This window comes from Lithobates pipiens, unplaced genomic scaffold (genome assembly GCF_037356315.1).
Source record: "Lithobates pipiens isolate NorthernLeopardFrog02 unplaced genomic scaffold, aLitPip1_a1.2 Scaffold_69, whole genome shotgun sequence".
NCBI lineage: Eukaryota > Metazoa > Chordata > Amphibia > Anura > Ranidae > Lithobates > Lithobates pipiens.
Genome location: NW_027507891.1, coordinates 136,788 through 150,441, shown reverse-complemented (window position 1 = coordinate 150,441; position 13,654 = coordinate 136,788). Strand labels below are relative to the sequence as shown.

Sequence of the window (13,654 nt, the reverse complement as noted above, 5' to 3'; positions counted from 1 at the left end):
CCTCCCCGCCACCGGAGGGCGCCGCCTTTACCTCCAATGTGGTTAATTATTAAATCAAAAACAAAAAAACAAAAAAAGGAGAAAGAAGAAGAAAAACAATTTGGTGTTTTATTCTATTATCTGTATTGTCATTAAATAAAATGTTTATAGAAAAATGTTTATATATTCTCTTAGCGCAACTTTTATATTTTACCATAGAAAATGCCGGCGATGTTTTATGTTTTATGACATTAATGTGAATGTATTTTCACTCTCATTTTTATTTTTTCTCTCAATTGTTTCCAATTCATAAAACCGCTCAGCAAATATCACATGACCTAGAAATCCGAATTCCCGCCATTTTATTCTCCATGGTCTCCCATGTCCTGTGTGGGCGGGGCCATGTACTATGTGGGCGGGGCCATGTCATGTGTGGGCGGGGCCATCGCGATCGTTAAAAAACGTACAGAAAAAAAATTTGCTCTGGCCGTTAAAGGGTCTCCATGGCAACAGCCTCTGGTGACGTCATAGTGCAGAGGAGGGTATATAACCGGTAATCCGCCCGCTTAGAGCTCAGTTGTGAATTCAGCTTCAGGTGAGTAAGACGTCCCCTCCCTCCGCTCCGCCCACATCCTCCACAACTCCTCCCCATCATACAGGAGATCACCCACTTCTCATATTTATTATATTATATATTTTTTAATAATTATTATGAAATATTTCTATAATTCCCACATATATAATAACAATTATTATTATTATGAACCTCATAACATCCGCCCCATAGCGGAATGACGGCTCCAGGGCGGTCGCTGAGTTCCGGGGAGCCGTCACGTGACATCCGCCCACAACTCCGCCCCCTGCTACAGAACACCGCTCCACAGGACCCGCCCCGCGCGTCACGTCACATGACAGAGCGATCACGTGTACCTCCCTCCTTCCCCTCTGTGTTGGTGTAGTGTCACATTTTGCTGCCTATCACAGGATGCTATGGAAGTGACGTTGCCGCCAGAAATTGCGTACTGCGCATGCGCGATGCGTTCCAAACACTCGCGCCGTGCGTTCCAACATAGTTTCGGCAATACAGTTCAGCGAAACCATCACATAATGTTACGGAAGTGACGTTACACACAACACAAACACTGGGCCGTGCGTCACACTAATACTTCCCTTGTTACCTAGTAGGTTTTGCATTGCTGGGACTTGTAGTGCCTATCCTGAGCTACATGCTTCAATGTTCAGTGTCCTCATCCCTATCCCCGAGCTTCAATGTTCAGTGTCCTCATCCCTATCCGCAAGCTTCAATGTTCAGTGTCCTCATCCCTATCCGCAAGCTTCAATGTTCAGTGTCCATCCTTATCCCCGAGCTTCAATGTTCAGTGTCCTCATCCTTATCCCCGAGCTTCAATGTTCAGTTTCCTCATCCCTATCCCCGAGCTTCAATGTTCAGTGTCCTCATCCCTATCCCCGGGCTTCAATGTTCAGTGTCCTCATCCCTATCCCCGAGCTTCAATGTTCAGTGTCCTCATCCTTATCCCCGAGCTTCAATGTTCAGTGTCCTCATCCCTATCCCCCTGCTTCAATGTTCAGTGTCCTCATCCTTATCCCCGAGCTTCAATGTTCAGTGTCCTCATCCCTATCCCCGAGCTTCAATGTTCAGTGTCCTCATCCCTATCCCCCTGCTTCAATGTTCAGTGTCCTCATCCTTATCCCCGAGCTTCAATGTTCAGTGTCCTCATCCTTATCCCCGAGCTTCAATGTTCAGTGTCCTCATCCTTATCCCTGTGCTTCAATGTTTAGTGTCCTCATCCTTATCCCTGTGCTTCAATGTTCAGTGTCCTCATCCCTATCCCCCTGCTTCAATGTTCAGTGTCCTCATCCTTGTCCCCGAGCTTCAATGTTCAGTGTCCTCATCCCTATCCCTGAGCTTCAATGTTCAGTGTCCTCATCCCTATCCCCATGCTTCAATGTTCAGTGTCCTCATCCTTATCCCCGAGCTTCAATGTTCAGTGTCCTCATCCCTATCCCCTTGCTTCAATGTTCAGTGTCCTCATCCTTATCCCCCTGCTTCGCTGAGGACACTGAACATTGAAGCATGGGGGTAAGGATGAGGACACTAAACATTGAAGCAGGGGGATAGGGATGAGGACACTGAACATTGAAGCTCGCGGATAGGAATGAGGACACTGAACATTGAAGCTCGGGGATAAGGATGAGGACACTGAACATTGAAGCAGGGGGATAGGGATGAGGACACTGAACATTGAAGCTCGCGGATATGGATGACGACACTGAACATTGAAGCTCGGGGATAAGGATAAGGACACTGAACATTGAAGCATGGGGATAGGGATGAGGACACTGAACATTGAAGCACAGGGATAAGGATGGACACTGAACATTGAAGCAGGGGGATAGGGATGAGGACACTGAACATTGAAGCTCGGGGATAAGGATGAGGACACTGAACATTGAAGCTTGGGGATAAGGATGAGGACACTGAACATTGAAGCTCGGGGATAAGGATGAGGACACTGAACATTGAAGCTCGGGGATAGGGATGAGGACACTGAACATTGAAGCATGTAGCTCAGGATAGGCACTACAAGTCCCAGCAATGCAAAACCTACTAGGTAACAAGGGAAGTATTAGTGTTGTGACGCACGGCCCAGTGTTTGTGTTGTGTGTAACGTCACTTCCGTAACATTATGTGATGGTTTCGCTGAACTGTATTGCCGAAACTATGTTGGAACGCACGGCGCGAGTGTTTGGAACGCATCGCGCATGCGCAGTACGCAATTTCTGGCGGCAACGTCACTTCCGCAGCATTCTGTGATAGGCAGCAAAATGTGACACTACAGCAGCAGCGCTGTGGGCTGCATCTGCGGTACTCACACCACTGCCCGCCCACAATTAACCCCTCAATACCCTGACAATACTCTTATTATTATTATTATAATTATTATTATCATTAAATACTTATATGGCTCTCACATATATAATAATTATTATTCAGCCCCTACCCTGTCCACCTTTAGGAGATCCCTGAAAGCTCATTTATTCAGGGAAGCCGATCCCAACCCCCACCTAACTGTCCCCGAGCCCCCCCATCAAATCATTCTCTGCAGCTATTACCTTTTGTACCACCTCCCCCTCCCTTTAGAATGTAAGCTCTACGAGCCGGGGGCCCTCCTGTACCTTTTGTATTGTACTGTACGGTAATTGTGCCCCCCCACCCCACCATACATTGTAAAGCACTGCGTCAACCCTTGGCACTATATAAATCGTGTATAATAATAATAATAATTAAATACTTATATAGCCCTCACATATATAATTATTATTATTATTATTATTATTAATAAATACTTATATAGCCCTCACATATACCATGGTGCTGTACAGGGAACACTGAGCCAGTCACATCAGTCTCTGCACCAGAGGAGCTTACGCTCTAATTTCAGCCCTCCCCCCCCACAGTCACACACTATTATTATTATACATTTATATAGCAGACATGATAGAAGAGATGACAGGGGGGACCAGGACCATCTGAAGAGCATTATACCCCCCCTCCCCCAATACTGAGGCCCTGTCCTGTCTACACAATCACACACGGGAATAAAAATGCAGATTATCAATAAGGTTATATTTATTGGTACTTCCAACAAATCCGGCGTTTAAACAATAACACAAGGTGTGGACAATATAACAGGAGCGCGAAGAGCGAGAAATGACATTCTCTGTTTTATTTCACTTTTATTCTAAGATTGTATCAAAACAAAATATATTAAATGTTGAACTTTCTCTTACAGGAGTTATTTCAGAGCTTTCGAGCAAAGAAAAGACGGCAGAAGACAGAATCACGAGCTTTTCTAAAGCACTTGAGCGTAGCGAAGCGACAAACGTAAGTATCCTCTAACGGGAAGCTGAAATGAGATCCTCTGCCAGGTTTTTATTGCAGTCCGTGTTCCCCGCTGGGGAGATCCCGCCCCCTTTATTTGTTCTGGTGACAATCCTACATTTTTAGATTTGTCATGAGAAGAAGAGTTGAAGGTGGATCACCCAATGTTCTGGGCACTGCAGTCTCAGGTGGGAATCCCCCCTCACTATAGGGAGATTTCTTCTCACTTCCTGTCACATCTCCAATTCAGGAAGTAAGGAGAAATCTCCCTATCCTAGCGGGAAATAGACTGGAAAAAAAAAACTTGATGGGATTTCAGCCCTCCCTACTCTATCCAAAACTAATAATGTTGCTTCAGGTATCCGTTGGGTTCCTATTAGGAGTTGGCATGCCCCCTCCACACCTGATAGGAAACCCAACGGCCAACCGACAGATAAAGACCCCTTTCACACTGGAGCCATTTTTTTTTTAGTGCTAAAAATAACGCTTGTAAAGCGCCTGAAAAATGCCTCACCTGCAGTCCCAGTGTGAGAGCCCGAGTGCTTTCACACCAGGGTGGTGCGCTTGCAGGAGGTTAGAAAGAGTCCCGCTAGCGGCATCTTTGAGGCGGTGGAGGAGGGGTGTATACATCGCTCCTCTACCGCCTCGGCCCAATGGAATTCATGGGCAGCGCTGCCTCAGTGCCTGCAAAGCACTTTGGCAGCTGCGCTACACAGGCACCTTTAACCCCCTTTTTAACCCCTTCTAGGGGGGTAAAAAACGCCCCTCTCCCACCCGAATAGTGGCGTCAAAGCGCAGCTACAATAGCGGTAAAGCTTTACGATATGTCACCACTCCCCTGACAGAACATGGATTTGTTTACACACACAAAACCCCTGTGCTGGCTCTTGTGCACGCAATCGCGCCCGCCGGCCACGCGCCTTGGGTCCCCCACACTTGAAGGAAAAGCCGTACCCGTACAGGGGTTTCGCCCAGGAGAGCCATTCTGCAGCAGTATATCTATGTGTGCCGGTCAGCAACCGGATAAAATCTTTACATCAACTTAACATCTTTTTTTTGTTGTTGTTGTTACAGATTTCAAAAACCAGCACTTTCGGAGGAAAGAAAATGTACAACCTAAAAGCGTTTGTGGTAAGGCGGGCACTGGGGGGAGGGAGACGGGAGAACGAGGGAGAAAAGAAGTGGAAAGAGGCAGTTGAGCGGGAAGAACAACATCTGAGATCTCAAAGGAGAAAAATTTGGCTGCAGGTATTTAATACCAAAGAAACAGCGGAGAGGAGGTAAGTACACGTTTTTTCTATATAAATATATTTTAAGAACATAGAGGGGGAAATTAGTGCAGCTCTGCATGGTAGCCAATCAGCTTCTAACTTCAGCTTGTTCAGTCAAGCTTTGACGATAAAACCTGGAAGCTGATTGGTTCTTATTCAGAGCTGTACCAGATTTTGCACCATGCAGTTTTATTGAATAACCCCCCCATAGAATCTGTCAATGACAATTGAAGCCGTCACATCGCCTTTGTGGAGGATTACACTTTAGTAAGACATGCAGGGCTTTTTTTTTCTCCGAAAATAGGTACAGGAACTCAATCATGACCCCCCCCCCCCCCCCTACACATACCCTCCAAACCGCATCAAATAGTGGTTGTGGTCAAATTTCACTGGCAGTGGGAGGGTCTTTACAGGGCCATTAAAGTGGAGGTCCGCCGAAAAAATAAATAAATATTAAAAGCCAACAGCTACCAGCTGTCCCAGGGAGCCCGCCATGTCGGCACCGGAAGCCGATCTGTCCGTCAGCTCTCAGCTGCTGCCGCCACCATCCTCAGTAAGGGGATCAGGGAGTGAAGCCGTGCGGCTTCACTTCCTGGTTCTCTACTGCGCATGCGCGAGCTGTCCTTGCTGGTCCCTGTTGTCTTCTGTCTCCGGAAAGGGCGTAGGTCACCACGAATTCCGCGGTGATCTATGCCAGGAAGTGGGAGCAAATGCTGTTATTAGACAGGTATCTGCTCCCCCCCCCACCATCTGCTCCCCCCCCACCCCTCCTGAACGGTGGCAAATGTGACACCGAAGGGCGGAGGGTTCCAAAAAGCGGAGGTTCAATTTTTTGGGTAGAACTCCACCTTAAATACCAGATGTGCATTATGTACAGAGTGAAGAGTTGGGGAGGGGGGTTACACACAGACTGCAGAGTTGGGGAGGGGGTTACACACAGACTGCAGAGTGAGTTGGGGAGGGGGTTACACACAGACTGTAGAGTTGGGGAGGGGGTTACACACAGACTGCAGAGTGAGTTGGGGAGGGGGTTACACACAGACTGCAGAGTTGGGGAGGGGGTTACACACAGACTGCAGAGTGAGTTGGGGAGGGGGTTACACACAGACTGTAGAGTTGGGGAGGGGGTTACACACAGACTGCAGAGTTGGGGAGGGGGTTACACACAGACTGCAGAGTTGGGGAGGGGGTTACACACAGACTGCAGAGTTGGGGAGGGGGTTACACACAGACTGCAGAGTTGGGGAGGGTGTTACACACAGACTGCAGAGTTGGGGAGGGTGTTACACACAGACTGCAGAGTTGGGGAGGGGGTTACACACAGACTGCAGAGTTGGGGAGGGGGTTACACACAGACTGCAGAGTTGGGGAGGGGGTTACACACAGACTGCAGAGTTGGGGAGGGGGTTACACACAGACTGCAGAGTTGGGGAGGGTGTTACACACAGACTGCAGAGTTGGGGAGGGTGTTACACACAGACTGTAGAGTTCGGGGTGTGTTACGTAAATAGTGCAGAGTTCAGGGGTGCACTGCATACAGAGTTTAGGGGTGTGCTACACACAGAGTGCAGGTTTCAGCCTTCTTCCATAGCTGCTTACCTCTGCCTCCCCCATACACATCTCACTTTCAGCCCTCTTTAGCTCTTACCTCTGCATGCAACCCCCCTCGACTGACCCATCTTCTCCCCATCTCCTTAAAAGCTCCACCATCTTCCACGTGTCTTATTTTTGTTGCTGTATTAAGCTGGGACACCCAGTGGGCTCTATTACCTCCCCACATACGGTAGTTGGCTCTGCCTCTCACTTGACGGGAGCTCATCCAGTGGTGATATTGGCATTTGTACTGCATCCCGGGCCCCTATATCTCCCTTGTCTCCATCCCACTTAGTGGGAACCCCTCAGGAGATCTGATCTGTGAGAGCTGTTGGGAAACAAGCTGTCACTTGTAAGCATAGAAGCTGGACTTTTGTGTTTTTCAAGTAATAGTGGTGAGCAGAGAGCCTGAGCCACAGGTGGTGGAAATGAGTTCCAGCTTAAAAAAAAGCCCTGAAAATATGTAACTCGTTCATCTACATCAGTGGTTCTCAACCAGGTCCTCAAGTACCCCCAACAGGCCATGTTTGCAGGTTTTCCATTATCTTGCACGGGTGCTTTAAATTGGGAGTCAATGGCTTGGTATTTTGGACAGCTATTTTATCTAAGAGAAATTCCCAAAACATGACCTGTTGGGGGTACTTGAGGACAGGGATGGGAACCTTTGAGCTACATGACCCCCAGATATAGAGAACAGAAATGACTGAGGGGGGCTTTTCATGTCCCTCTGACTTTCATATTACTCAAACTAAAGATCTGGAATTATGGAGATCCATAGGACTGATCAGTAAGCAGAGTCCCTCCAATATCCACTTTATATAACTTCTATGTGACGCTTTATACAAGTTCCTCTACTAAGCGAAAATGTTTGGAAGCCGTTAAATTCTTCTGTGTAGAACTGCCGTTTTTATATTTATCTATATATATGTGTACAACCGATATCTCACCTACCTTTGTCTTTCTTTGTCATCAGGGAACTAAAGCACCAAGTGGTTGTCCACAAGATCGTCAACAAAGTTCCTTCTCCGTGTCCTGAGGAAATGCGCCACAGGTAAGTACAGAATTCACTTAGTGCTCTTCTTTATAATGGAATTCTTTGGAAGAGATATAAAATGCAGAGTTATTGCCACTGAAAAAGAAGAGCATTGAAGATAACTAGAGCCCAGCGATGTGCTTTACAAATGTGCATTGCGCTCCGCCGGCTTCGGGGGTCTGAGAGTTGGCGGAGAACAAAAAGAATAAATGGAGTTTGTGAGAGAAAAGAGAAAGTTGGGAGGAGATCCCGGTATGGAGATCTGTCAGGTGACCGGCTCTCCTCCAATCATGGATCCCTCTCTGCTGAGACAAGCGGAGGGAACACCATCAACCAGTGGCCCGCATTTTATAAATGAGCTGTAAAATTCAGGTTGGGGGATGTGTAGCCCTATATAATATATTGAAGATTGGATAGCTTTTTCCACCCTCTGTTATAATGAACTCCTTAGTGATGAGAGTTTTTGTTTTTCGGATGATGATGCTCCGGAGACCTCATCACTAGACATAACCTTCCATTTAAATGTATATGTAAAGGCAAAACTCTGTTATTTTTAGTTTGGGATAGAGTGGGAAAGTGTTAGAACCCCTGCCAAGTATTTAAAGCTCCCTGTGTCCCTGCTGGGGTTCTTCCCTCTACATGTCCTGGTGACCATCGTCACTGAGACACAAAGTAAAGCAAATCCTTGATGATAGCAAGAGATGAGGAACATCTTCCAATGGGGACAATGTGGTGACATCTGTCCAAGATGAGAATTCTCCTCACTTTGGGGAGATTTGCTGCCATTTCCTGTAGCATCACCAAGATGGGAAGTAAAAGGGAAAATAGCATTTTACTATAAAAAGATAGTAAGAAATAAGCGGATGGGGGATCTAACCCTTACCGACTCTATGCAAAGCAAAGAACAGTTTAGGCTAGACATGCACTTCAAGAGGGGAAGGTTTAAGGAAATAAGAGGAAGATTTGAACTAATGGGCATCATTTTAGTAAAATATGAAGCTCATACAATCTCTGTTTTAGTTCACTTTAATCCCAAAATGTTAGAAAAACAAAATATTTCACATTACAATTTCTATTACAGGATTCCATCCAGAGCAGCAGAACGGGCAGAGGCAGAAGCCCAAACGAAGCCTTGTGAGGCTATTGTGGAACAGAGCATTGTTCCAAGAGTAGAGAGGACAACCATCCAAGAAAAGAAGATGGAGAGCATCAAAACTGTTCCAGAAATGAGTCCTCTGGAGAAACTTAAGAAAGGAGAGAAGCTAAAACAGACAAGAATCTGTAAGAAAGGACTGGAACAGGGATTGCGGAGGAAGATGCTGGTGAGGCACGTGTTTTACACAGACCAACCAGTAAAGAGGAAGGCAACTGACGTGAATGAACTGACTCCGGTCATTCGGAAGACAAAGCAGTTGCTAAAGGTGTTTGGCCCCAATGACCCCGAGGAGGAGAAACAGGAGGAAATGTGCCAGAAAAAGGCAACTGAACTTCAAGAACTGGATCTGGCAATTCACAGGACGAAACATTTCCTGACCCTGTTTAACTTCACAAACAGAGAGAAGAGGAGGTAAGTACGCATTTTTCTATATAAATTTATTTAAAGAACATATAGAACAAGTCAATGACAACTGAAGCAGTCACGGTGCCTTCACCGAGGATTACACCTTCAGTAGTAAAATATGTGACTTCATCTACGTGTCTTATAGGACACCCCCAGGTATAGAAATCACTGGGGGCTTTTCATGTTCCTTCTGACTTTCATATTACTCAAACTAGAGAACTGGAGTTATGGAGATCCATAGGACTGACCAGTAAGCAGAGTCCTCTCCAATTTCCAGTTAGATTTTATATAACTTCTTACAAAGTTTCCATGTGACTTTTTTTTTTTACAACTAAACGAAAATGTTTATTCTTATGTGTACAACGGATATCTCACCTACCTTTTTCTTTCATTGTCATCAGGGAAATCAAACACCAAGTGGTCGCCCACAGGATAATCAACAAGGTCCCTTCTCCGTGTCCTGAGGAAATGCGCCAAAGGTAAGTACAGAATTCACTTAGTGCTCTTCTTTATAATGGAATTCTTTGGAAGAGATTTAAAATGCAGCTCTATTGCCACTTAAAGAAAACATTGAAGATAACTAGAGCCCAGCGATGCGTTTCACAAATGTGCATTGCGCTCCGCCGGCTTCGGGAGTCTGAGAGTTGGCGGAGAACAATAAGAATAAATGGAGTTTGTGAGAGAAAAGAGAAAGTTGGGAGGAGATCCCGGTATGGAGATCTGTCAAAGTCAGGTGACCGGCTCTCCTCCAATCATGGATCTCTCTCTGCTGAGACAAGCGGAGGGAACACCATCAACCAGTGGCCCGCATTTTATAAATGAGCTGTAAAATTCAGGTTGGGGGATGTGTAGCCCTATATAATATATTGAAGATTGGATAGCATTTTCCACCCTCTGTTATAATGAACTCCTTAGTGATGAGAGTTTTTGTTTTTCGGATGATGATGCTCCGGAGACCTCATCACTAGACATAACCTTCCATTTAAATGTATATGTAAAGGCAAAACTCTGTTATTTTTAGTTTGGGAAAAAGTGGGAAAGTGTTAGAACCCCTGCCAAGTATTTAAAGCTTTCTGTGTCCCTGCTGGGGTTCTTCCCTCTACATGTCCTGGTGACCATCGTCACTGAGACACAAAGTAAAGCAAATCCTTGATGATAGCAAGAGATGAGGAACATCTTCCAATGGGGACAATGTGGTGACATCTGTCCAAGATGAGAATTCTCCTCACTTTGGGGAGATTTGCTCCCATTTCCTGTAGCATCACCAAGATGGGAAGTAAAAGGGAAAATAGCATTTTACTATAAAAAGATAGTAAGAAATAAGCGGATGGGGGATCTAACCCTTACCGACTCTATGCAAAGCAAAGAACAGTTTAGGCTAGACATGCACTTCAAGAGGGGAAGGTTTAAGGAAATAAGAGGAAGATTTGAACTAATGGGCATCATTTTAGTAAAATATAAAGCTCATACAATCTCTGTTTTCGTTCACTTTAATCCCAAAATGTTAGAAAAACTAAATATTTCACATTACAATTTCTATTACAGGATTCCATCCAGAGCAGCAGAACGGGCAGAGGCAGAAGCCCAAATGAAGCCTTGTGAGGCTATTGTGGAACAGAGCATTGTTCCAAGAGTAGAGAGGACAACCATCCAAGAAACGAAGATGGAGAGCATCAAAACTGTTCCAGAAATGAGTCCTCTGGAGAAGCTTAAGAAAGAGGAGAAGCTAAAACAGACAAAAACCTGTAAGAAAGGACTGGAACAGGGATTGCGGAGGAAGATGCTGGTGAGGCACGTGTTTTACACAGACCAACCAGTAAAGAGGAAGGCAACTGACGTGAATGAACTGACTCCGGTCATTCGGAAGACAAAGCAGTTGCTAAAGGTGTTTGGCACCAATGACCCCGAGGAGGAGAAACAGGAGGAAATGTGCCAGAAAAAGGCAACTGAACTTCAAGAACTGGATCTGGCAATTCACAGGACGAAACATTTCCTGACTTTGTTTAAGTTCACCAACCGAGAGAAGAGGAGGTAAGTACGCATTTTTCTATATAAATTTATTTAAAGAACATATAGAACAAGTCAATGACAACTGAAGCAGTCACGGTGCCTTCACCGAGGATTACACCTTCAGTAGTAAAATATGTGACTTCATCTACGTGTCTTATAGGACACCCCCAGGTATAGAAATCACTGGGGGGCTTTTCATGTTCCTTCTGACTTTCATATTACTCAAACTAGAGAACTGGAGTTATGGAGATCCATAGGACTGACCAGTAAGCAGAGTCCTCTCCAATTTCCAGTTAGATTTTATATAACTTCTTATAAAGTTTCCATGTGACTTTTTTTTTACAACTAAATGAAAATGTTTATTCTTATGTGTACAACGGATATCTCACCTACCTTTTTCTTTCATTGTCATCAGGGAAATCAAGCACCAAGTGGTCGCCCACAAGATAATCAATAAGGTCCCTTCTCCGTGTCCTGAGGAAATGCGCCACAGGTAAGTACAGAATTCACTTAGTGCTCTTCTTTATAATGGAATTCTTTGGAAGAGATTTAAAATGCATCTTTATTGCCACTTAAAGAAAACATTGAAGATAACTAGAGCCCAGCGATGCGTTTCACAAATGTGCATTGCGCTCCGCCGGCTTCGGGAGTCTGATAGTTGGCGGAGAACAATAAGAATAAATGGAGGAAAAAAGAGAAAGTTGGGAGGAGATCCCGGTATGGAGATCTGTCAAAGTCAGGTGACCGGCTCTCCTCCAATCATGGATCTCTCTCTGCTGAGAGAAGCGGAGGGAACACCATCAACCAGTGGCCTGCATTTTATAAATGAGCTGTAAAATTCAGGTTGGGGGATGTGTAGCCCTATATAATATATTGAAGATTGGATAGCTTTTTCGACCCTCTGTTATAATGAACTCCTTAGTGATGAGAGTTTTTGTTTTTCGGATGATGATGCTCCGGAGACCTCATCACTAGACATAACCTTCCATTTAAAAGTATATGTAAAGGCAAAACTCTGTTGTTTTTAGTTTGGGATAGAGTGGTAAAGTGTTAGAGCCTCTGCCAAGTATTTAAAGCTTCCTGTGTCCCTGCTGGGGTTCTTCCCTCTACATGTCCTGGTGACCATCGTCACTGAGACACAAAGTAAAGCAAATCCTAAATTTTAAAGTTGTGATGACAGCAAGAGGTGAGGAACATCTTCCAATGGGGACAATGTGGTGACATCTGTCCAAGATGAGAATTCTCCTCACTTTGGAGAGATTTGCTCCCATTTCCTGTAGCATCACCAAGATGGGAAATAAAAGGAAAAGAGCATTTTACTATACACAGATAGTAAGAAATAAGCGGATGGGGGATCTAACCCTTACCGACTCTATACAAAGCCAGTGGCGTCATTAGGGTTGGTGTCATCCGGTGCAAAAAAAAATGGTGTCATCCCCCACCACCCTTTGGTCCCCCCTGAGTACAGACCCCCCCTCCATTAACTACAGACCCTTCTCCCGCAGTATAGATCCCCCTCCCTGAATACAGACCCCCCTCCCTCAGTATAAACCTTCCCCCTCAGTACAGACACCCCTTCTGTGCAGACCACTCTATCAGTACAGACATCCCCACCTCGCTGCAGACCCCCCATCGGCACAGACACCCCACCTCAGTACAGCCACCCCCCCTCACTGCAGACCAACAGTGCAGACACCCCCCTCAGTGCAGACCCCCTAGTGTAGACCCCCCAACAATACAGACACCCCACTCAGTACAGACCCCACTCAGTTACAGACCCCCCCCCCTCAGTGCAGAACCCCAGCAGTACAGACACCCCCCAGTGCAGACCCCCCTTAGTACAGACACCCCCCTCCATGCAGACCCAAGTGCAGACACCCCCTCCATGCAGACCCCCCAGTGCAGACACCCCCTCTATGCAGACCCCCGTGCAGACACCCCCCCAGTGCAGACACCCACCCCCAGTGCAGACACCCCCCTCCATGCAGACACCCATGCAGACATCCCCCAGTGCAGACCCCTCAGTGCAGACACCCACTCCCAGTGCAGACCCCCCCAGTGCAGACACCCGCCCCCAGTGCAGACCCCTCTCTGTGCAGACCCCGTGCAGACACCCCCCAGTGCAGACACCCACCCCTAGTGCAGACCCCCCTCTGTGCAGACCCCGTGCAGACACCCCCCAGTGCAGATCCCCCCCAGTAGAGACACCCCCAGTGCAGCCCCCCCTCTGTGCAGACCCCCCCAGTGCAAACCCCCCCCTCTGTGCAGAACCCCCAGTACAGAACCCCCTCTGTGCAGACCCC

General features: G+C 46.4%; 1 protein-coding gene across 1 annotated transcript in view; it reads left to right on the top strand.

Moving 5' to 3' along the window:
• The first annotated feature begins 3,359 nt into the window (after positions 1–3,359).
• LOC143959271 (uncharacterized) overlaps positions 3,360–13,654 on the top strand; it is a 113,540-nt gene continuing 103,245 nt past the window's right edge. Inside the window, exons 1-7 of the mRNA XM_077467947.1 lie at positions 3,360–3,886; positions 4,958–5,163; positions 7,721–7,798; positions 8,862–9,347; positions 9,743–9,820; positions 10,887–11,372; positions 11,767–11,844. Coding sequence (XP_077324073.1) covers positions 3,713–3,886; positions 4,958–5,163; positions 7,721–7,798; positions 8,862–9,347; positions 9,743–9,820; positions 10,887–11,372; positions 11,767–11,844 — 1,586 coding nt within the window. The 5' untranslated portion in view covers positions 3,360–3,712. The remainder of the gene's footprint in view (positions 3,887–4,957; positions 5,164–7,720; positions 7,799–8,861; positions 9,348–9,742; positions 9,821–10,886; positions 11,373–11,766; positions 11,845–13,654) is intronic.